Genomic DNA, 24,536 nt, shown 5'->3' with positions numbered 1-24,536 from the left:
TATAAGCTAACTTACCATCGCTAATACAATCTGTCTGGCGTAGGACAGTAAACGAGCTTGCTGTAATTCTGTTGGTGACTGTGCTATATTAAGTGAAGAAAAAGATTGTACGTTTATATCAAAAATATCTTTAATTATATTTGCAAGAATTTTATAGATGTGTTCTTTCCATCTCGGTTAAGAGTCATGTACTATATGAATAAGTATTAGACCAATTAAAACGAAACGACAAAAAGGTAAACAGATTTTCAAAAAAATGTCTTTTGCTACTTTGGAAGATCAAATAAGTCTGAGTGAGAGTGAATCCATACAAACTCTATCAAAATTTTAAGTAGCCATATTTCATTTAAAAATTACTACAGCTAGTAATTATCGTTAATAACAAGTCATTAAATATATCGGTTGTTCTTGACAGAGTTCCCATTGAAGTAAAAAAACAGGAGCAAACCCCAGCTATATTTCGTAATGAAGTATGAACTGAAAATCCCTTTAAATGAAACCACACTTACATGATGTAGAACTTCCCCCTGAAGAATGCATACCACTATCGTCGTCGGATGAAAGTCGGAATGTTCTATAATCCGTCTGCAAAACAATAATGTGGTTGACTTTTAATACATCCGACAGAGTCAAACGAAAATATCCCAGAAAAAATAGTATATATAATGTCGATTCTATGTGCAAGACATGTGTCTCTAAAAAATACCTTTATTATGATCGTGATTAAAAGTTATGACAGGCAAAATATAAATGGACTGAACGTATTATACTAAAAAAAACCTTTATTATGCTCGAGATTAAAAGTTAAGACGGGCGAAATATAAATGGACTGAAAGCATAATACAAAAAAACAAAAACAGAACAACCAAAACCCGTCTAAGGTCAACTTTGCCTAAGGAAGTTGTAGCCTAAACCGTCTAAGAGAGTTGCAGCCGAAAGCCGTCTAAGGTCAATTTTGCCTTATGGAGTTGCAGTCGAAAACTGTCTTGGGTCAATTTGACTACAATAGTTGTAGCCGAAAACAGTTTAAGGTAAACTTTAACTAAAAACGTTGTGACCGAAAACAGTCTAAGGTCAACTTTACCTACAGGAGTTGCAGCCGAAAACCGTCTAAGGTCAACTTCGTCTTAGAAAGTTCCAGTCGAAAACCGTCTAAATTCAACTTTACATAAAAGAGTTGTAGCCGAAAACCGTTTAAGGTCAATTTTGCCTAAGGGAGTTGCAACCGAAAACAGTCTAAGGTCAATTTTGCCTAAGGGAGTTGTAGCCGAAACAGTCTAAGGTCAATTTTACCTTATTGAGTTGTAGCCGAAAACAGTTCATGGTCAACTTCACCATTGGGGTTTGTAGCCGAAAACCGTCTAAGGTCAACTATAATTAAAGGAGTTGCAGCGGAAAACCGTCTAATTTCATCTTTTTCTAAGGAAGTTGCAACCAAAAACCATCTGAGGTCAACTTTGCAAAGTGCTTATGACGCATGAAATTTATAACGTGCTGTTTTCATTTTTTTGCTTTAGTGAAATGTAGCCGAAAACAGTCTAAGGTCAACTTTGTGTAAGGTTGTTGCAGCCAAAAACCGTCTAAGGTCAACTTCACTTAAGGGAGTTGTAGCCGAAAACCGTCTAAGTTTGAATAAGAAAATGTGGTATGAGTGCCAATGAGACAACACTCCATCCTAGTCACAATGTGTAAAAAGTTAACAATTATAGGTCAAAGTACGATATTAAAACGTAGGTGCCTATATAACATAGACGTTACCGGTAGTAATAAAAAAAATGTAGGAATAATGTCAAAAAGACAACTCTAACCTGGGACAAAAAGGCGTTAAATAAAACAACGTACACAGGTAAATTTAAATATAATAATGTTGCTGTTAGACATTTTCGAAAACTGTTCAAAACTGTTATGTTTACATTGATGATGACATTTACAAATAATTATACAAGGGACATCTCAAAGTGTACAATGGTGATGAATTGAAAAGCGAATAACGCATTTATAAGATGTATTTTAATGCAAATCAACAAAACAAGTTGCGACCCCTGTATCAAAAAGCAGCACAAATATTTACAATTTGATAGAATTTCCTGCTGGAATGTTTGCAAACACTTCCCATAACTCTATAATTCTTCAATATTCCAATTTATAACTCAATAGTAACTCTGTATTCTTTAATGAAATTATTAATTTTTCGACACCTCTCTTTAAATTGACCGGTTTTCACTGTATTAGTTGTCGTTTATAGGGTACCACAAGAGGTTAGCTATTAGGAAATATTTTATCAGCCAGTAAAACTATCCCTTCAAGAAAGTCAAGCTCAGTATTTCTACCAGTTGACCATAGCATCGCAAACTGTTGCGATTTATTTTGATGCCCCAGAAACCCGTATTCAATACAACAAATTTTGCCAAAATTATCGATAACGACCTGAGTATGGATGCATTAAAAATGGCGATGTCCCGAAAATGAAAGCTTCTGGGGATTAAACAGTGATCAGTAAATTTCTGTTGAGGTACCGTCAATAGAATCCACTGCCATTAGTAGTTTTTTTTTACACTTTTGCTCTCAATTTATTTAGAGATAGCCACTGTACCAGATTATGAAAATGTTGGTAAAAACACGGATATTCACTAATTAATTTCATCATGTATTGTGATAACGCTTAAGAAAAAAATTATGGTAATCATATGAAATCACGGATATGATCTTAGCCAAAGCATGAACAACATTACTTTATTTCTAGGATAAGTTTCTGTGGCCTGTCAGTGTTACGCACGAAAATTTCATTACCAATTTGTTTCAATATGTCTAAAAGGGTTTCGGCTGTTTCTACAGTTGTTTAATGAAAGGAGTATCTGTGACGGGAAAACATTTGAGAACATCGTTTCCCTACCATGTGTACAGCATCATCTACAATTTTAAGTTTGAGTTATGGTTTAGGGAGAAAATCCATTGTTGGAACTCTTATCCGGGGATGAAAGAAAAATCAATAACGAACAGAGACCTCTTGCATTGTAAGGAGAGGGCGGGCAACAAAATCGTCCGACAGTGGAAGAGGAGGGCAGGTAACTAACTATCTGACGTCGCATCAAAGCAAATTGTGAATGCGTAGGAAAAAAAGATATTGATTCTTAAATTTTTACTATAATTCCATTTAAAACCCGTTATTAATGTAGTAACAAGAATAACAAATCAAAGAATTCAAATATCGAAAAATTTCAACTTGTGAACGAACATTCGTGAATTAATGTGTTGTTCGGTCACTCGTTGAATATTTTTCCATATTTGAATTCTTTGATTAGTTATTCTAGCCACATTTTTCGGGTCATTGTGTATTTTGAGATGACCCACAGGTAAGTTTACCTGTAATAATCATCGTCACCTTAAAAGTTATTGTGAACTATAGTTTCCGAAAATGTCTGTTAGGAGTACGGATGTAACCATTTTTTGCAAACGAAGATGAGAATTAAGTATTCAAATATCTGCAAAGGCATTCAAAATTTTAAGCAGACCATGTTTAAGTTTAAAAGTTTTAAGTTCTAATATCGATTTTTGAATTTTTAGGTGAAAATACGATTTTTGAAATAACAAAATTTCCGAAATTTTTTTCCATTTGTAAAGGGGCATAACTATAGAACTGTAAGAGAACCACCACCAAACTTCAAACTTGATCTGTGTTTTGTGGTAATAAGCATTGTGTATAAGTTTCGTAACATTTGATTGAGGCATACTAAAGTTAGAGAACGGAAACCAATTTTGGGATGTACGGACGAACTGACGGACGTACGTACAGACGGACAAGAGTAAAACTTAATGCCCCCTCCGGTACGGCGGGGGCATAAAAATGGGAAAACCCAATACATGAAGGCCGTACGCTGTACTTTAATCGAAATGAATACATTATTAAAATCCTTTTATTTTTGGTAAACATTTTTAACTGTAACTTTGCCTAGTAAAGATGCAGAGTACCGAGAGATTTAATGCAAAACATTATTTGACATTGATTGCTTCGTCGTTTTCCGCCAATTATTCTGCTCATTCTTTACCTTTGAAAATAAACTTTTGAAATATTCTGTAAGCATTGGTACGATTTATCTATATATGTTTTTATGCATAATAGATTGGGTTTTTTTTTATTCTTGGTTGTTTTTTTGCAATAAATTCTTATTTATGAGACACGCCGTATCCCGATGAAATTTTGTTTTGAAAGTAGAAATCCAATTTATAGAAATGCAGGATGATGTGTGCAAATACGGGGAATTGTACCACTATTAATGCAATTTCGTTAAGAAACCCATTCGTTTTAAAATGGTCGCCAAAAAACGGCGCTAGCAAAATAGAAAAAGGAAATTGATTTGGAATTAAAGAATACGGATAGAATTAGGCGAAAAAGCACCATACAAGCAGACGTTGAATATCATAGAGAAAATAGTTGTTGGCAACAAAAGGAGTAGTTGAACTTGGATAATTGGCCGAACAACTTTCAATTCTGAATTATTTTCTCGAAATTTACAAACAAATTTTAAAGAGATAGTTTCATTAACCTATATTATTCAAACGACAGAAACAAACTGAATAGATTTTATATGCATGTTAATTTACGCCTGTGTATTCGGGGATGGCTGTGTTTTTGTGTTTTGAGTTGGACATAATGTACAAATACAGATGATGAAAAACGCACCATTTCCTAAAGTAGGGAGACAGAACCGCTGAAGGACGATAAACAAAGTTGCCTTTTGGGGAGGGGTATATTGCTCACATAGGCGTCGGAAAAAGCCCGAGGGTATTCACAGTCTTTTAAGGAGTTTTTATTACAAGTATGTTTGTAAAAAAGGAGTGTTGGTAGTTCTTTTTTGAATAATTACATTAGATGTATGTTTCATTATCATACGTTGCAATCTCGCGTCATTCTTCATTTCAAAATGAATTTCATGAATTGTAACATACATGATGACACACGTTTCCACAATAAAGTGCACAGGTAAATATAAGAAAAAAAATGACAGTAATCGTGTTTTCATGATCATAGCGAAAAAATGTAATCATAAGTATTGAATGCTTCTTTTAGTAATTTCATAGGGTTGCAAAAGCGTTGACCGTGCGTACATTTTTAGAATGAAGCGCTTCCGCGCTTCATACAAAATGTACTTCGGTCAAAGCTTTTACACCCCAATGAATTTACAAAAAGACGCATTCAATTCTTAAATAAATGGAGATGTGGGATATACAATAAGACATCAACAGCTGGACAATTAACGAAACAAAACCAAAGATATCTAGATAAACGTGACAAATGCATTATGGACGAGTATCTTTTTACTTAATTTGTAGTTTTAGTAAAGATTCGTTGGTCTCTTGAACTGGAAAGTTAATAAGTATATATAGTAAAGCAAATATCAAATCTATCAAATTATAACATCATATGTTCACAACAATAGCCATATTTTAATTATCACAGTCACATGTTTCAGTCTACTAGTACATATTTGTTAAAGTCTTTAAACTTCTTGTATTTCAGGAGACCAATCAAACCATTATGAAATAATGAGATGTGGTAAGATTGCCAATGTGACAACTTTCCATCAAAGACCAAATGACGTAGATGTTAGCTTGCTTACATTGTTATATTTGAGATCTCCCAATTACCATTCCACTATGAACTGCTTATTCAAAAAGATATATTGTCACCAAATTCCTTATAAAATAAAACACCATCATATACGCTAATATATATTTTGCTCCCTCGACAAAATGCAAATTGTACTTCAACATCACTCTTTACTTAATCAAATTTTTGAAGTATTTTATTCATGCATGGATTTATTGGTGGCATCACCATTGTCTAGTATGGTAGGGTGAAGTTGAAGATGAATGAATATCACGTGAAATTTTTCATGTGATTTTCACGTGAACTTTACAAAAAAAAAAAGGTATTTTTCATAGTTTTAATCAAATTTGAAAATTTAGATATTATTTGAATAACTGTATTTTGAAAATTCACGTGAATTTAACGTGTACTAAATTCATGTGATTTCTACATGAAATTATCATAAGATTCACGTGAAACTCGATCAGTTCACGTGACTTTCCCGTATAGGCTAGTTTGAGGTGAAAATCACACGAGATTCACGTGAATCTTAATTCATGCTGTGTAGGACGAAATAAAATTAAATCAGTAGAAATTTATATTGAATTACTAGGAAATTTTACGAAACCCGATAGGGGAAATTTAAATAAAATAAACACCATTTAGATCCCGACACATATTTTTTTCAAGACCTCTGAGTAAGAGTAACGTTCTTCTATATTCAATAACGTCACACGTTTTGGGTCAAATTCTAAGCGTATCGATCAACTTTGAAGCCATTTATCTAAAAAATACAAGGATGGGTTTCTATACATGCATGGATTCAGTATACAATCCTGGATATTATGTTAGTTTTTAATCTTTCTCCGTATATAAGAACATAGCCTTCCACTGAAAAATCTAAAAAGATAAGTCGAAAAAAATGCATTTTCCCTATATATCTACACAGCTACTTTTGAATAGGTACTATTTCTGTACAAAAATATGTAGTACTGGAAATTTACTTTTAATATTAAGTACTATTTTGTTACTTTAAAATTATTGTAATATTCAGGTATCTTAATTTTACAGTACTTGATTTGTACTTGGAATTTAAGTACTACAGATTTTTGGTTACACCGTTACATTTTCAGCATTTTGAAAGTTTGTCTATTTCAAATCTCTTAATGTTATGATTGTCAAACATGGAATATTATGATCACTATTGGTATTATTTCTGTATCAAATTTTATAGTACAAATCAAGTACTGTAAAATACAGGTACCTAAATATTACAATAATTTAAAAGTAAAGAAATAGTACGAAATATTAAAAGTAAAATTCCAGTACTACAGATTTTTAGTACAGAAATAGTACCTATGCAAAAGTAGCAGTGTATGTAAATTTGTCGCAAAAAATTGACGTTTTCCTATGAAAATTACAAGAAAACAAAAATGGTGACCCCCATTTTGTATTACATATTCCGATTTAACACGATTGAAAGGATAAGTGTGCCAAAAAGTTTAGAAATCGGGAGATACTCCATTCGGTATCGTGTTACCTTAATAATTTACCAGTGATGTATTGATTACGTTCGTTAAAATCTATGACATCACTACATGCACACACGGGCATAACGAACCGTATGATGTAGCCAAAGGAACATCGCCGTCTAAAAAAGGAAAATTAACAATAGGGAATAAAAATCGTCTCTTTTGTCGTAAATTTTAGTATGGAGTGATCCTTTAGAAATTGAAATGTCTAAATCTAGAAAAGGACAACTACTGCTGTTTATGTTAGACTTTTTTAAAGTTAGTTCCTTTGGGTAAATTTCGGTAGTATATTTAGAGAACTCTCGATTATTTAACGAAAAAATATCATCAAGATAACGGTAGGTATTGTTGAATGTGTCAACCAAATGTAACACTGACGTGTCATTACTGAGTTTGGCCATAAACTGTGATTCATAGCAATACAGGAATAAATCTGCTATTAAAGGGGCGATATTAGTGCCCATAGGAATACCTACTACCTGTCGATACACTTTATCGCCGAAACGTACATATATGTTGTCAAGGAGAAAATTTAAAGCTTCAATCATATCTTCACATTTCCGGTAAGTGAATCTAACATACTTTCCTTTTTCGTTACAGAAAAAGGCTTTAAACGAGTTACAGCAAATACATTTTCAATGAGATTTTTCAAAAGACCATTTAATTCAATCTGAAATTTTTTTCTTGATAAGATTGTGTGGAAGTGTAGTGCAGAGAGTAGAAAAATCGTACTGTCAACATAATAAAAAGGACCTTCAAAAGCACGTATTTTATCTAAAACTTCTAAAGAATTTTTAACACTCAAAAAATAATTAATACCATTATTTTCATAAACTTTATTACAAAAGTTAATAATAAGTTCTTTGATAGTAGTAAGGGAGGTAGTTAGAAGCACTGACAGATTAGTAGTAGAACACTAACTAGATGCGGAGATATAACGAAATTTAAATGGTTGTTTGTGTAATTTAGGTAACCAGTAAATAGTCGGGACTTTCAATTGTTCGGGAGAGGCTTTAAGCTGGGTAGCGGCAGTGATATGCTTGTTTACAATTCGACTCAATGTGGAGCGTACGGACCTGAATGTAGAAAAATTGATAATTTCGTTTTGGAGAACTTCCGTGTAGTATATGAGTCACACCACCACTGCATTATTGGCTGCTTCGTCTGCCGATACGAATAAAAACCGCTTTGAGAGTACTTGGAGTTTATTTTTTATTCTAGAAATTGGTATATCATGAACCCTATTATTATTTCAGAATTGTTTTCAAAATGAGATATACGAATATCAACAGTATTCATAATTTTATTCAAATAACTGTCTAAGAGATTTTTTATCAGATTTTTCACGTTTACACCAAATTTTACAGTAGGCAGACAGAGCGTCTTTAATAACCTGACGACATTGTTTCCAATCTATAATAGATGGAGGGCGATATTTAGGTCCATTCTTAAGAAAAGTTTTGACCTCACGGTTTTCAACGATGTTGAGGTCTCCTGTAATGACATGACCATAGGAAACATATCTAAAACTAGATGTTTCACAGTATCAAGTGGAAGGAGCATTATTTTCTATAGTGACGTCAGATGTTACTGACGTATAATCAAAAATCAAACTTCTGCTGTTTTTTTTTTTGGACGAATACGAAATATTAGGGTGGTTCTGTATTATCAAAATATGGAGGTATTTGGCTATGGACGGTAGAGTCATTGAATATACTAGATAAGTTAATAAAATCAATACCTCTATTTATATATTTTAATTTAAGAAAATGCCGTTTATGATTTTCAGGTTTATCGATACTAGGAAACAGCCTGTGATGACAAAAGGCTGTAATAATACGGGTGTATTCATACAACGGGCTAAAAAAACAAACTGAAGGTCAACTTTATCTAAATGAGTTGTAGTCGAACCCGTCTTATTAAGGTTAAATTTGCTTAAGGGAGTTGCAACCGAAAACCGTCTAAGGTCAATTTTGCCTATGGCAGTTGTAACCGAAAACCGTCTTAGGTCAATTTGCCGAAGGGAGTTGTAGCCGAAAACAGTCTAAGGTCAACTTTACCTAAATGAGGTGTAGTCGAAAACCGTCTAAGGTCAACTTTACCTAAAGGAATTGCAGCCGAGCCCGTCTTATTAAGGTCAACTTTGCCTACGGAAGTTGCAGCCGAAAACCGTCTTCGTTCAACTTTGCCTAAGGAAGTTGTTGCCGAAAAAAGGCCTAAGGTAATTTGTTTCTAAAGGAGTTGCAACCGAAAACCGTCTAAAGTCAACTATTTAAAGCGGTTCAGACACATGAAATTTATTACGTGTTGTTTTCATTTTTTGCTTTAGGAAGTTGCAGCCTAAAACTATCTAAAGTCAACTTTGCCTGAGGTAGATGCAGCCGACATTCGTCTAAAGTCAACTTTGCCTGAGGGAGATGCAGCTGAAATTCGTCTAAAGTTAAATTTGCCTGAGGGAGATGCAGCCGAAATTCGCTTACGGTCAACTTTGCCTGAAGGAGATGCAGCCGAATTTCGTCTACAGTCAACTTTGCCTGAGGGAGACGCAGCCTAAATTTGTCTAGGGTGAACTTTGCCTGAGGGAGATGCAGCCGAAATTCGTCTACGGTCACTTTTGCCTGAGGAAGACGCAGCCGAAATTCGTATAGGATGAACTTTGCCTGAGGGAGATGCAGCCGAAATTTGTCTAAAGTCAACTTTGCCTGAGGGAGACGCAGCCTAAATTTGTCTAGGGTGAACTTTGCCTGAGGGAGATGCAGCCGAAATTCCTCTACGGTCACTTTTGCCTGAGGAAAACGCATCCGAAATTCGTCTAGGGTGAACTTTTCCTGAGGGAGACGCAACTCAAATTCGTCTAAGGTCAACTTTGCCTAAGGGAGTTTCAGCCTAAGTTGTAGTACGATTACAAATTGGAAATATACAAATGAGGAAATATGCTATTAGAATTAAGTCAATACTGAGGCAAAGACTACTGGTACAATCAACGACCTTGATTTATAGTCCACAGACAGTGGTACCGACCAAGAATACTGGTACAATCGACAACCTTGTCTTATAGTCCACAGACACTGGTACCGACCAAGACTACTGGTACAATCGACGGCCTTGTCTTATAGTCCACAGACAGTGGTACCGACCAAATGGACGTAAGGTTAATAAAATTTAAAGTCAACTATAAAACGTTAAACAGTTCCAAAATAGACTTTACTGCAACAGTCGAAATCTCAGATCAACTTTACCTGCGGGTGTTGCAAGCTTAATTTTAGTTGATTACAAAATACATAGAGAATATTTCGTTTTACAGCATGCCAGTACCGAATGAAGGGTTAATAGAGGTGTGATATAGCTATATGTACTAAGACAAACTCTCATTAGGGAACAGAATTAACTTTGCATAAATCAAAACTAGCCATTGCTTCCACCATTTTACTTAAATTACTTAACAGTCAAACGTATTACACTCAGCTTAAAGAAGACTATCATGGTATATCCTTTTGTGTTTACTGGAAACTCTACATTTTGTAATAATTCCTGAGAGAAAACTACCTTGAATCCATACATCTTCACGTCTATTATTAAATGAATTATGAGGAATCCGTAAAAATTACCTGAAGGTCGAAAGAAAGATTATTTGTCCTTTAGCTAACCAAGTCTGTAAATCAGCTATTCATTTTTTTTCGCTGTGGATGCAGCTTTTCAAATGTGAAACAAAATTTCAGACATGACATCAGGAAATTAGTTTACAACACAGCTGACAGCTCACACTGATTTTTTTTAAATTGAATGTCTTTTCTTTTTGTATCAAATTTCGTAAAAAGCTTTATTCTGTATAATGAAAAGGACCTTCACGATTTTAAAATAGATTTCCCGATCTATTTGTGATAACAATATAAAAGTCGACGAAGCAACAAGAAAAACAAATGACTCTGTCGCACTTTTTCTTTGAATGATAATACATTTACACGGTATTTTACACTTCCAATAAACAACGACTCCGTTGATGAGATTTTAAGGTCAAAACAATAGTCAATCTTTGCTCTAACAACTTAAACGAGATCAAACGTTAAATATCGGAAATGTATACTACACGTGACAACAACTGATCTTCAATAGTTAAGTTAAAGTCATATGAAACGAGTTTCTTGTAATTTTAATGGTATGGAAATTATTGAAGCAGTTTATGCATATATACTAAACTAAGTCCTATATGCACGTTTTGTATATTTATTACGAATCTATAACGTATTATCAACAAACACTATTTCATTCAGTGATTGTTGATCACAAGCTTATTTACTTTCAGGTTTGTTACCGAAAATTACCGTTTTGTGGCATTGATAAACAATCAACACAGAGCATGTGGAGCACGTGATAAAAAAGTGACAAGCTATTTTTTTTTTATAGTTTCCATTCATTTACATTTGTTATCTAAACTTTTCCTTAACAGTTGTTAGATGTTTTTTGTGTGTCAGAATTGTTCTTTAAGAATCAGTTATTACTATTTACCCTCCAGTGCATGTTTGTTTACATTCTTTCATCATGGTTTTCCCCTGGCAGTTGAGCTGTGCGGTGATCGAAGTTGTAACGAGCGGTCTCGTAGTTAAGGTCACTGCATACGGGAAAATATCGGCGAATTAGTGTATGGGAAGATAATAATTCAATAGCAGTACATTTATGAAGATTTTGATAATTAAAAGGAATTTCTTTTACAAGAGAGTTCACATACACTAGTTTTATAGTACAATTTAGCCGTTCAAGTATACAATACATACTACAATTTAGCCATTGAAGTATACAATACATATTTCAACTGTTTTTTTTTAAATTTGAAGTTTCATATGACTTTAAACCGCTCGTTTTTTCCTGCATATTAAAATATCATGAGTTATCTGTTCGTATCTTCGCACTGTAGGAACAACTAGATACCTGTCTGATTTGTTCTTACCTGTAAACTCTGACGATAACGTAAGAGAAATGAACGTAGATCTCCTAATTTACAAAAGTCCATCAATAAACAAACGGTGTCTTTTTTACAGCATCCTATAAAACTAACTATATGAGGATGACTTCCTAACCGTTTCATAAACTCTATTTCCATTAGTAAACTCTTCTTTTCAGGAACATCATGAAAATCTAAAAAGTGGAATAAACAAAATGAATAAAATGTATACAAAATGAATAAAATATTTGGTATGAAGAGGTGAAAATTTATGTCATTTTATTGTAGGTCATGTAGTAATTAAGTGTGTTTTTTTTTAATTGTAAGCATTAATGGATCTTAACAGAATCCTTGAACGTCATGGATTGTTGTATTCTGTATTTATGTTTTGAAATTTCACAGAAACTCCACTGGTTATCTTAAAATTACTAAATACTTATATACAATGTATGATCATTAAGAGCAGCTATGCATAGGATTCATCCCCGTTTCAATGCAAGGACATCAACAGCAAGGTTTTTGTACATCTTTATCGTTTTTTTCCAGGTTTTGTATACATCTTTCTTCTTTTTAGGTTTTTTGTACATCTTTTTGTTTTTTAAAGGTTTTTTTTTTTGCATTCTGTACTTTTGGTCTTTTATGATATACTTTTAGCTCTGTTTATGTAATATGAAAAGAACTGAAGTAGTTTCAAATAGACAAAAAAGATTATTTTGTAAAAACAATGAAACTATCTTAATGTTTACAATAAAAGGAAAACTTTAAACATATTACCTTTTAGCATTTTCACAGCTACAATAAAATCTTTCTCTTTAGAAAGTTTATTGTCATTTAATTTAGCTTTGTAAACTTTTCCGAAGGCGCCTTCTCCTAATACCTCTAGTAGCATCAGCGATGAAAAGTCTATTTCATAACAGTCATCAACTTGTGTAATGGAGTCAGTACCCTTATGGTACAAAGGATTCATTTCCTGTATAAACCAAAAGCAAATATTTGTATGAACAAAACTGTTCGGGTAATCACGAGACTTAACACAAATTTACTTATAGTTTTTTTTAGACTCTGGACGATCTATCTGACATATTGGAAGGAAACTTATCTATAGATGAAGACTGTACGTTGACCCCTAAATGTCCTTTAGTTCTCTGTGTCTTTGTATTACTGCCTCATTAAAATTAATTGGGAGTTTAATATACACTTACTCATCTACTCTCTGAAATGTGTTATGATGTTATTTCTGAAAGTCGGCTGATTTGATTGTAGTAGATATGTTTTACAATGCATGTGACTAAAATAAAACACATATTGATGATTCTACACAATTGACAAAGACTTTCAGATCTGATTTAAAGTAATAATGACTAGAAGTAGACTTTACAAAAAACTTATCTGGATTTCAAAATTATGGTTTGAAAATTTGAGCATCGGATCTTCGACTTCTGGGGGAAAATCCAGAGGGTTAACACGAGCACTATTTACACCATTTTCTTCAATCTATATCACCTACCTCCCCTCTTCCTTCGTTAGTCTTGCCATTCTGTTGTCGTTGTAATTTTATTCGAAGATAAATACCCAATGACAGAGCTATAATGATTACGGATATACCAACTAATCCTGTAAAACAATGAATTACACAATAATTCAATTTTTGATGTAACACGTGTTCTGATTGATTGAAAGTTTTTTGTCTATCAGCTCATAGACATAATTTTGTCATTGACCGTGACGTCATCAACGTTTTTTCATGATTTACTCCTTAAAAATGGAATTTAGAATTAAATTATAAGGACTGACTGTAATATTTTTTCTGTCTATTCGAAATAACATAACAAATGTGGTGCACACTGAATAACCCGCGATTGTAGTAGATATGTAAATCCGTAATTCAGTGTGCACCATATTTTTTATGTTATTTCTTCATAGACAGAACAAATATTACAGTCATTCCTTAAATAAGATATTCAACTATCTGATGACTTATAATATTTGAAAATGCTGAAGAATAAAACAAACAAGTTTAAACATCTTATATATTTTACAACATATGGAGTAAAGTGAGTGCGTTCATAATTTAGAATTTTAAGATTAAAGATTTTTTTTACTCTTGAAAGTGTCTAATATTTCCATGAAACAGAGGGTACTTTGTTTGATCGTGGCAGAAACTTCGTTTTGAAAAAGTGCACACATATGGACCATCGCATTGTTGTTGCAATGGTCCATAATTAAGCGTAGAGAGTATAATACACACATAGTAAGGATCAGAATTAACACTCCTTATCCAACCGGACATAGTTGCGTACATATTTACCCCACACATACAAAAGGACGTCCCGTACCTGAATTCAGCATGGGCTTTATTGTTTAGCCAGGTGATCCTTTTTTATTTCCAAATCAACCCTGGTTTGAAAGCTCAAGATACTTGAAAGTACATGTACTCTAAATACAACATTAATTTCCTTATCATTTAAATGTAAGTAAGGTACTTACCTCCAAGTATTAAATTCAAATGTGTGTGATTACCTTCTGTCAATTCTAATGGAACTGTCCACTGACAACCTTCTACAAAACGTGATGATTACATTATAAAACGACCAGTTCTTCAACCGTCGAATTTTCATTACAATTGTGCACTGGAAGTGTGTAGTACTATGTTTTTGTATGATACATGTATGAAGTCCTGTTGTTTTTAACGGTACGGTAGTACGTTATGTGAGGTCACCAAAATGCTTTCTGTAAGGGTATTCAAATCATCGTCAATATGCTTTTTAGATATGGAGCATGTGCCAATGAGACAGTAAACCAATAACACAAAAATGACATCTAAAGGTCAGTAAAAGACAAATATACATTTTTTAATTTCTAGCGCAAACCGATTGAGAGGAAGAGTCTACACAAGATTCTACGTTTCTTTTTGAAATTAAGATGACAAAACCTGATATTATTATGTTTTTCTGTGCGTCAATGATACCTTCAGGGATTTTTTCTTCACATCAAGTGTTATTAACACAGTTGTATCAATTAAAATAAAAATTAGAAGAAATGCAAGAAAAGAAAAGCTCACAAAATTATACATCCCGCCAATTGTAAGATTCGTGATTTGTTATGAGAAACCCCCACAATAATTCGTTTCAAAACACAAAAAGCAGGTACACAGTGGCATGACATGGTAAAGATTCTGAGAACGTTTCAATGAATTATAATATTGGATTCAGAAGGAGTTGCGAATATATAATTCGTACCTCAAATTAGGCTATGACTATAATTTGCTAAGGAACTACAAATATTTTTATCAAAAATCATGTGAAGCTTCCGAGAAAATTTTTAACTAGGGTTACTGCGGGCAACGCTCTCAAAACGACACCCTTCCTCCACAAAATGCAATGGAAAAATATATGGTTTCCTAGGGAAACCTACAAACATTCAGACAAAAAAAATCACACAGAATGAGAGGTGCACAATTAAATTATTTGGTGAATACACTAAGAAATGTAAAGTTTCAATAAATTCTAATAACAGGTTAAGAAAAAAGTTGTGGCTACAAATGGAAACTCCGCTTACAAAACAATGGCAAAGTTTATGATTTGATAAGGAAAGGCCCAAAACTCATTTGGATTAAAAAAACGAAATCGGAGGTGCAAAATGGCATTACATGGTGAAGATTCTGAAATTTCAGAAATACAACTATTGGATTACACACTCCTGACATGGGATAGGTACTTGCATAATGTGGCGTGGTAAAACATGTCTGAGGACCCAAAATATTTCTCCCTAACCTAGGACAGTGAAGTAACAGCACAACAAACAATAATCAAAGTACTGAAATACTGAACATCGGATGACCGCAAGTTCTTGTGGATGGTCACAAGCACTTGTCTCAGAAAAAAAAATCACATCTCTATACCTTAAAGTGAGGTTAAGGTACATAGATATATTTTTTTCTGAGACAAGTTCGTCCGTGGATGATGAATAAATGACAGGGAATTCAACCTCACCGTAATAACTATTATATTGTAGTGATACAAATCAGTATACTCGGGGCTTGTTGTTATATATTATACTAATATTTGTATATAACAGTTACATGTATATATAATTTTCATCTATTTGTATATCATTCTATTCTACTATTCTAATAATAGTGCAGTGCAAGTGAATGGTGGACACACTTCTGTAACAATTCTATTTTTCTAATAGATTGGATTTGAGTAGGCATTCATATTTTCCCGCAAAACGTTCTTGAGATATTCTTCCGCATGCGTTAACACAAATTTTTGGTATTCTTGATTTGTTATTGATATATATATTTCTCACGACAAAACATTTTCATATCATTTATCTATGTTCTTAAAAATTATTTTCATGAATATTTATTGATGAAATTAATATATAACAAGCGATAAGGAATGTTATTTTGCGTTCGGTTATCAATCAAAAACGAAAGTCACGTGGGTAGAAATGTCTGTGGCAACAATACACCGGAATGCCCTCACGGTCATCCGATGTAAAAATCAGTTAAAAAAGCTCGACTCATCAGATCGGCACAAAGCACACAAAAGCCAACTAACAAAAAGACATAAGACACAAAACAGATCTGAGAGAACTCACAGTTATAGAAAGATTCTTCGAAGCCAATAGCAAGTAATAAAAAAGTCATGAATCCTACACTAAAATATCAATCAGTGCACATTCAATAGATTAAGTGTTGAGACGTCATAAACAGTCCGAGAAAAAACACAAAATATCGACAGAATGTAATAACCGTTAATGTATGATTAAATTTAATTTATTGCGAAACTGCATTAGAACTGCTACTTCATTTACCATAAAATAAAGTCCATTAACCAAAGTAAACTGTGGGAACTTACCATGAGCTACAATGAGTATAACTGGTTTACTTTGGCCTTTTGTAGATATTGCCTGCACGCTGATACTATAGTTATGATCCCAATGAATATCCTGTACTTCAACCCAATTCATATTCTGTAAATAATGTACTTTATTTTGAATACTTTTAGCAATGTTGGCTGTAGGCTGCTCAATGTTACTGAACTAGAGCACATTATTCTTTTTTTTTATTATATTATATAACTTGAGGAAGGTTTAATTAGAAGTATCCATGCATGTTCTTTCTCATTACAGAATACTGCATCACTGAAGTACAATTACAAGTGCCAGTTCTCAAGTACACTGTTAGTGACATTACGGAATGAAATCCAGATGGAAGTACAATAACTAAAACTTGTGTGTAAGAAAACTTGATTTATATACCAGCAGATTACGCCCTGTGAGCTATCATTTAGTTACTGTGAATCTTTCACTTGTAATGAAAGTTGAAGGGATTGAGTACGTAAATTACTAAAGAAATCTGCAAGTATAATTGTAGTATTTAGCTGATGTGATGTCACCATCTATTAAATACTGTTAAATAGTTTAAAATGGTTAAATATTGAAAAACCACAATTCAATATCAGAAGGCTAAATTTGTTTACTAATCATTAAATCACACGGTTGCTAATTATTTACAAGAAACATTTCATTATGAAAAACTGTTATATTTATATCCAAACCAAAACATTGTTTTTAAAGAAAAACTTCATGTATTATACTGGATTTCAAATACGGAACACTTTACCTCCTGAGATAGAGATTTGTAAGATCCTGATATCTTTTCAAGAAAATTGTGGAAATTTTATTTATATTTTTCATTGTATATATATGTATATAGATATGTATTATATTGATTTGTACTTATAACTTTAGGACCCTAATGGATATTAGTAATCTCATCCTCTTATGTAATGATTATCAATTTATTTAGTTTCACACAGTATAAGCAGTATTAGCATAACAAGTTTATATAAACTAATTTGACTCCGCTTATTCAAATAAAGGAGAAAATTAAAAAAAAAAATCATTCACTGAAGTAGCGCATGTGGCTTCAATTTCCCCCATAATCATTTAACAAATGAAGTGAGTAAAAAGTCTTAATCATTGACATAATTGTTAAACCTCCGATAAATATCTGAAATTCTAATATTTTCAATACCTAACATTTCATTAAAGAAATAGCAATTTAAAACAATTAATTTATAATTGTAAAAAACAACGACACAATTATTACATGATTCTGGTTTTTTTATCTTTCCAGATAAAATGCCCGTTTCGCCTACGTAGAATTCCCATCTTGCCTTTCTATATTTTTTTTTTCTGAAATATGCGATTGAAGCGAAATGGAACTCATCGATATGACTTAAATGGGATATTGGGTATACGCCGAAGAGAAAGAAACCGAACGACATATACATTCAAAAGATAGCCGGAGGTCACAATATGGTTTTTAACGGATGGCTCCACAATGTGTCAGAATTTAACTCGGATAAAAAAAAATTACTGCCAATAAATTCAACAGAGACTATAAACATCAACCAAATTCCTCAAATGACAAAAAAATCACAAAAAACCACTGAAGAGGTTGCTGACTTGTAACAGGCACAGGAGCACGTGGCTAGGCTTGACTTGTACTTTTTGTTCGGATAAAACGATAAGTTAAAACTTTATGATAACGCCATAAAAGATATACAAACGTTAGGTACCAGCCAATACTATATATATGCCGTCCTAAACTCTTAAATAAATGCTTATATAAAAATAAAAAGATGTGGTATGCCTGCCAATGAAACAATTATCCACCAAAGACCGAATGACGTACAGATAGCAACTATAGGTCGCTGTACCGCCTTAAACAATGAACAAAACCCATACCGCATAGCAAGCTATAAAAGGCCCCGAAATGGCAAATGTAAAACAATTCATACGGAAAAACAAACTGCCGGATTTATGTACAAAAAAGTAAACGAAAAACACATTTGATATACGATCATATACAGCAACAGACGACAACCACTGAATTACAGGCTCTTGACTTGGGACAGACACATGCAGAATTTGACGGGGTTAAACATGTTAAATTGTGTTGAAAAGGGCCCCATTCATCAGATCGATACAGAGTAAAAAAAATCTTACAAAAACACTAAGAGACACACCGGCGCCGTAAAACTTTCTGAGTAAAATTTTTTTGCTCAGCCTGAGAATTTTCACAATTTTTTTATTCTCAGCAAAATACACCGCCATAAAAAAAATCTCAAATTTTTTCTTACTCAAGATTAAGAATATTCTTAATTTTTTTAGTATAGCCAAAAATAGGACGTTTGAGCGAAATATTCTGTGATACTTGCATTTATATGAATTCCGAAAATATTTTTTAAAATTCGTATTTGGTTCCGCGGAACCCTGTGTCTCGACTACGATTGCTGCTGTCAGTGTAAAAGTGTAATGTTGACTTAAAAATTTATCAGTAAAATACAGATAAAAAAAACTTTTTCTTTAGATGCTATTTCTTGTTCTTAGAGATTAGCTTCTGTACAAATTTCATAACAATCCATGAAGGTTTACAAACTTATGTGAAAAAAATGTAATCCCAGTCTGTCTGTAAATGTTAACTGTAAAAAAACTAATTAGTTCATCTATCAGAAAAATACTGAAAATGAAAATATATTATCAAAACTTTGCATCAGACACTATCTCATAATCATAAAAAAGCTTCTGTTTAAGTTTCGTAAAATTCTAAGAAGGTTTGGTAAAGTATTTGATGTGTAACAAACTTTAACCCAAGACTGTATCTTCTTGTTAACTGTGAAATAAACTAAGTTCATTTATCATTTTTTGCTTCTTTGTTACATTTGTTTGTTTTTATAGTGATTAAGATGATAATACAATGTAGACTGCTGTAACCCTAATTTTGACATTTTTACCTATTGTGTCTGTTTGTTTTGTTCACGCATCGTTGTCAATATAATGGAATTTGATGCGACTGTCATACATGTGAGAGGTTTAGCTAGGTTTTATGGTAGCTATAAAACCAGGTTCAATCCACCATTTTCTACATAAGAAAATGCCTGTACCAAGTCAGGAATATGACAGTTGTTATCCATTCGTTTGATGTGTTTGAGCTTTTGATTTTGCCATTTGATTAGGGACTTTCCTTTTTGAATTTTCCTCGGAGTTCAGTATTTTTGTGATTTTACTTTTTTTTTTATCATTAAAATATGGAAAAATGAAAATAAATATTTTCAAAAATTGCTCTGGATACTGTATTTTTGACATGATCAGGCTTCTGTCCAAATTTCATTAATTTCCACGAAGGTTTGACAAAGTTATAAATGACAGAAAAACTTTAGCCTCCGACTGAATCTGAATGATAACTGTAAAAAAAAAGTCTATTCATCAGTAAAATACGGAAAAATGAAAATAAAAATTATCACAATTTTGATCTGGATACTTTATTTTGGTCATAAACAAGCTTCTGTCCAAATTTCATAAAATTCCACGAAGGTTTGACAAAATTATTGATGACTGAAAAACTTTAACCTCAGACTGAATCTGAATGATAACTGTGAAAAAAAATTTGCTCTTAATACTGTATTTTGGTCTTAAACAAGCTTCTGTCCAAATTTCATAAAATTCCATGAAGATTTGACAAGTTATTGATGTGTAAAAAACTTTAACCACAGGCTGAAACTAAATGTTGACGCCGCCGACGGCGACAACAGTATATAGGATCGCTATGTCTTGCTTTCGCATAATAAATTTCGCAGGCTCGACATAAAGTAAAAAAAAAAGTTAAGTTTTTAAAATGAATATATTTTAATTACCCGAGTAATTCGACCGGTTCTGGCAAGTTCTACTTACCAATCAATTCTACTATAATTCATTGGCTATTCAAATTTTCTTTGTTCTAAATTTCTTATATTTATAAAGTGAAATGTCCCTTGGCACTTGCGATCTTAATATTAATACATGTACATGTTAAAATTGATAAGATTTTGACTGAGACTAATAAAGGAAAAAAACAGCCTTTTTTGTGATAGTTGCCTATATACAGTGGTACAAAATAAAGGCAACAGTAGTATACCGGTGTTCAAAAGTCATAAATCGATTTAGAGAAAACAAATCCGGGTTACAAACTAAAATCGAGGGAAACACATCAACTATAGGAGGAAAACGAAGGAACAACTGGAACACCGAAGTGCAACAAAAACAAACGCCAACACACATAGAAACGAACTATTTGATAACAACTGCCATATTCCTGACTTGCTACAGGACATTTTAAGAAAAAATGGTGGGTTGAACCTTGTTTCATGGCATGCCAAACCTCCCGCATTATGACAATGTTAAAAAATATCGCTAAAACACTACGTGACAGAAACACTAAAAGGAGAAGTCAAAACGTACAAACTATGGACCAGAATCCCATGGACTAGTATTCCGGTACTGCCAGCAGGAAATAATGAGGGATTTTTATGTCAGAATACTAGGATATAAATTTCTAGCCTGTACTGACTTTTAAATAATGCCATTGCCGAGTTTCAAGTTTTATGACAGTGCTTTGATTTTTTTTTTCCACTTAAAAGATGTTTTAAACTTTGTGCGCTTTAAACTCCACATTTTATTAACTATATCCTGCTCAAAATCCTACTTCATCTTCCCTGTGGTGAGCAGGGGGTAACAGATTAAATCGCGCGAACGGAAGAGGTTCTCCTTCATCATTCTTATTTTTTTTTCGCTCAAATGTCCTATACTTTTTTTTATTTTCGTACAATTTTCCTAAAATTTTGGCGCTCAAATGTCCTTTTATTTGTCGCTCAAACGTCCTTTTTTATCGCTCAAATGTCCAATGTCGTATTTTAGTATACTCATGTATAAGTGAATTAAAGGATATGTGGGGTATATGTCTATGAGACAGCCTCAAACCTTTATTTTTGTCCATGTCCTGCATATTATAGCTACTTGTGATTCTATCTATCATAGGTTCCTTTTATGTTTTACATTATTTTATTGCGAAGTTTTGTACAATTTTTTAGTTTTCAAACATCCATTTTACCGCTTACATCGCTGAGAAAAAAAATTCTCAGCTGAGAATATTTTTTTATGGCAGAGAAAAAAGTTCTCATTCTTAGCTGAGTAATATAATTCATTCTGAGAATATTTTTTTTCTCTGAAAATAAAAGTTTTATGGCGCCGGGGCCTGAGTGTACTCGCAGTTACTGAAATTAAATCATGTATCTAAGACTAAGATGTCAATCAGTTCACATCCAATGGAGTTTGTGAAGAGAGTCAGAGAAAAACATGATCTTGTGCAATGCCAAATTATTATACATAACGAAAGAATGCAGGACCATGTCATAGGTGTATAGCAATAATATTTAGTTGGGTTTTAGATATTGATAACACATTCAATATTTATACGGATGAAAATGATATTCAAAGATCTAACTATAGTATCAAATTGGTAACCTTTTAGAATAAGTTTATTGAAGGGATCGATAAATTTACCGGAATCGGATCTAAATTTAAGGGCTCGATAAACAGCATCATCGTAAAAAATAGGATGTGCTATCCTTTCTACAGGTACATCCAAACTTCCAAACAAAATGTTTGTATCTATGAAAGAATTTGGTAAAGTTTTTTTTTAAGTAATTTGTGGTAACGAAATCCCTGACTTAAGGATGTTCGCTCCTCTTGTATTTGAATTTTTGCCAGATATTCGGAATCCTCGGGTTTTATCCATGTAGTGCCATTAAAAATATTTGCCCACTAACCCCTAATTTTCTCTCCATAATATGATTACATATAGTTTAAAATGTCATTTTTGAAAATCTTATAAAATCCTTGTTATTTTTTCATAGTTTTTGAATGAAAAAAGGTACCAATGTTGAATGTATGAAAAATTAAGAGAGAATCATTTCCCGCCAAATTTTCAGGGGCTTATATCTCGAAAACAAGCCCGCGGACCCTTCATTTTTTCTGCTTGTTTAGTTCCTTTATTTATATACTATCATTATCTATAACAGTCTTTTAAAAAACTTGTTATTTTGAAACAGAGTAGCGAACATCCTTAAGAAAAATAACAGAAGGGAATGAAAAATCGTCCCTTTTGTTGTAATTTTTGTCTCGCCTTGACGGAGTCAAAAAGCGAGACATAGGTATGCTGTTTCCGGCGTCGGCGGCGGCGGTGTCAACAGGTCCAGTTCATGGTGAACCACTTGTGGTAGGTCAATGATATTTGGTATGCAGTTGTATTAGCATTGGCACATCTCATTACCATGGAGATTATTTAGCCCCGCCCCCTCAGTCAAGGTCTATTGACTTTGAAACTTTTCATAGTTTACATGTATTAGTTTGTGATAAGGTCAATTTATGGGGAACCACTTGTGGTAGGTCAATGATATATGGTATGCAGTTGTATAAGCATTGGCATATCTCATCTCAATGGAGAATATTTGGCTCCGCCCCCTTAGTCATGGTCTATAGACTTTGAAAATTTTGCTAACTTTATATGTATTAGTTTGTGATTAAGTCAGTTCAAGGGGAAACATTAGTGGTAGGCCAATGTTAATTGGTGTTCAGTTGTATAAGCATTAGCACATCTCCTTTCCATGGAGAATAGTTGGCCCCGCCTCCTCAGTCATGATTTATTTTGAAACTTTTGCTTAGTTTACATGTATTAGTTTGTGATTAGATCAGTTTAAGATGAACTGCTAATGTTAAGTCAATGATTTTTGGTATGCAAATGTATTGGCATTTGCAAGTATCGTTTCCATGGAGATTATATAGCCCCACCCCTGATCATGGTTCATTGACTTTGAAACTTTTTCATAGTTTACAAGTTAATGTTTGTGTTTAGGTTTTTTTTTAAAGGGAACGACTTATCATAAGTCAATGGTATTTGGTACGCAGTTATATTAGCATTGGCACATTTCATTCCATGGAGATTGTTTAGCCATGTACCTTCAGTCATGGTTCATCGACTTTGAATATTTGCATAACTTACATGTTAAAGTATTGCTATTTTAATTTCAACATTTGCATTATCAAAATTACAAAAAGGCGAGACATATCTTTGTGATAACAGTTTATTGTGTAGAATTTCCTGTGTAAAACTGAAATATCCAAATAGGAAAGGACAGTTATTGTTGTTTATATTTGATTTATTTAATGTAAATTCCTTTTGGTAAATTTCGGTACTTCGTTAACAATAAAAGAAGACACGACCTTTCTCAGAATAACTTTAATGTACAGATTCCAATGAAATGATAAATAAAACAAAATACTTTAGTCTTCAATCTGTAAGTTAACGAATTAATGTTCACCCAAAGATATACCGGACACAATAATTGAACGACGACAACAATTTTAATCTTATGAAAAAGTCTATTAAGCCAAAACGAAGGATTAATGGACAATTCCCAAATGTTTTAGTTTTATAGATAATTGAACCGTAATTAACCTAGAAATATTTTTATTTTATAAATTTCTTCAGCTTAAAATATTCTTCCGTATATTATCTCTATATTTGTATTAAAAATCTCCTAAAAGTATTGACTAGATTGTATTATGGCACATCTGAAAGTACAGA

At 32.9% G+C, this 24,536-nt stretch overlaps 1 protein-coding gene across 1 annotated transcript in view; it reads right to left on the bottom strand.

Moving 5' to 3' along the window:
* Positions 1 to 24,536, bottom strand: part of LOC127736121 (angiopoietin-1 receptor-like) — a 184,911-nt gene that overhangs the window by 18,352 nt on the left and 142,023 nt on the right. Inside the window, exons 12-18 of the mRNA XM_052246664.1 lie at positions 16,924 to 17,038; positions 14,546 to 14,617; positions 13,566 to 13,672; positions 12,833 to 13,028; positions 12,065 to 12,252; positions 510 to 585; positions 16 to 83 (exon numbers count right to left, since the gene is read on the bottom strand). Coding sequence (XP_052102624.1) covers positions 16 to 83; positions 510 to 585; positions 12,065 to 12,252; positions 12,833 to 13,028; positions 13,566 to 13,672; positions 14,546 to 14,617; positions 16,924 to 17,038 — 822 coding nt within the window. The remainder of the gene's footprint in view (positions 1 to 15; positions 84 to 509; positions 586 to 12,064; positions 12,253 to 12,832; positions 13,029 to 13,565; positions 13,673 to 14,545; positions 14,618 to 16,923; positions 17,039 to 24,536) is intronic.

The sequence above is a fragment of the Mytilus californianus genome, unplaced genomic scaffold, assembly GCF_021869535.1.
Source record: "Mytilus californianus isolate M0D057914Y unplaced genomic scaffold, xbMytCali1.0.p SCAF_3, whole genome shotgun sequence".
Taxonomy (NCBI): Eukaryota; Metazoa; Mollusca; class Bivalvia; order Mytilida; family Mytilidae; genus Mytilus; species Mytilus californianus.
The sequence above is the reverse complement of the archived record's forward strand: the minus strand, read 5'-3'. Positions and strand labels throughout refer to the sequence as shown.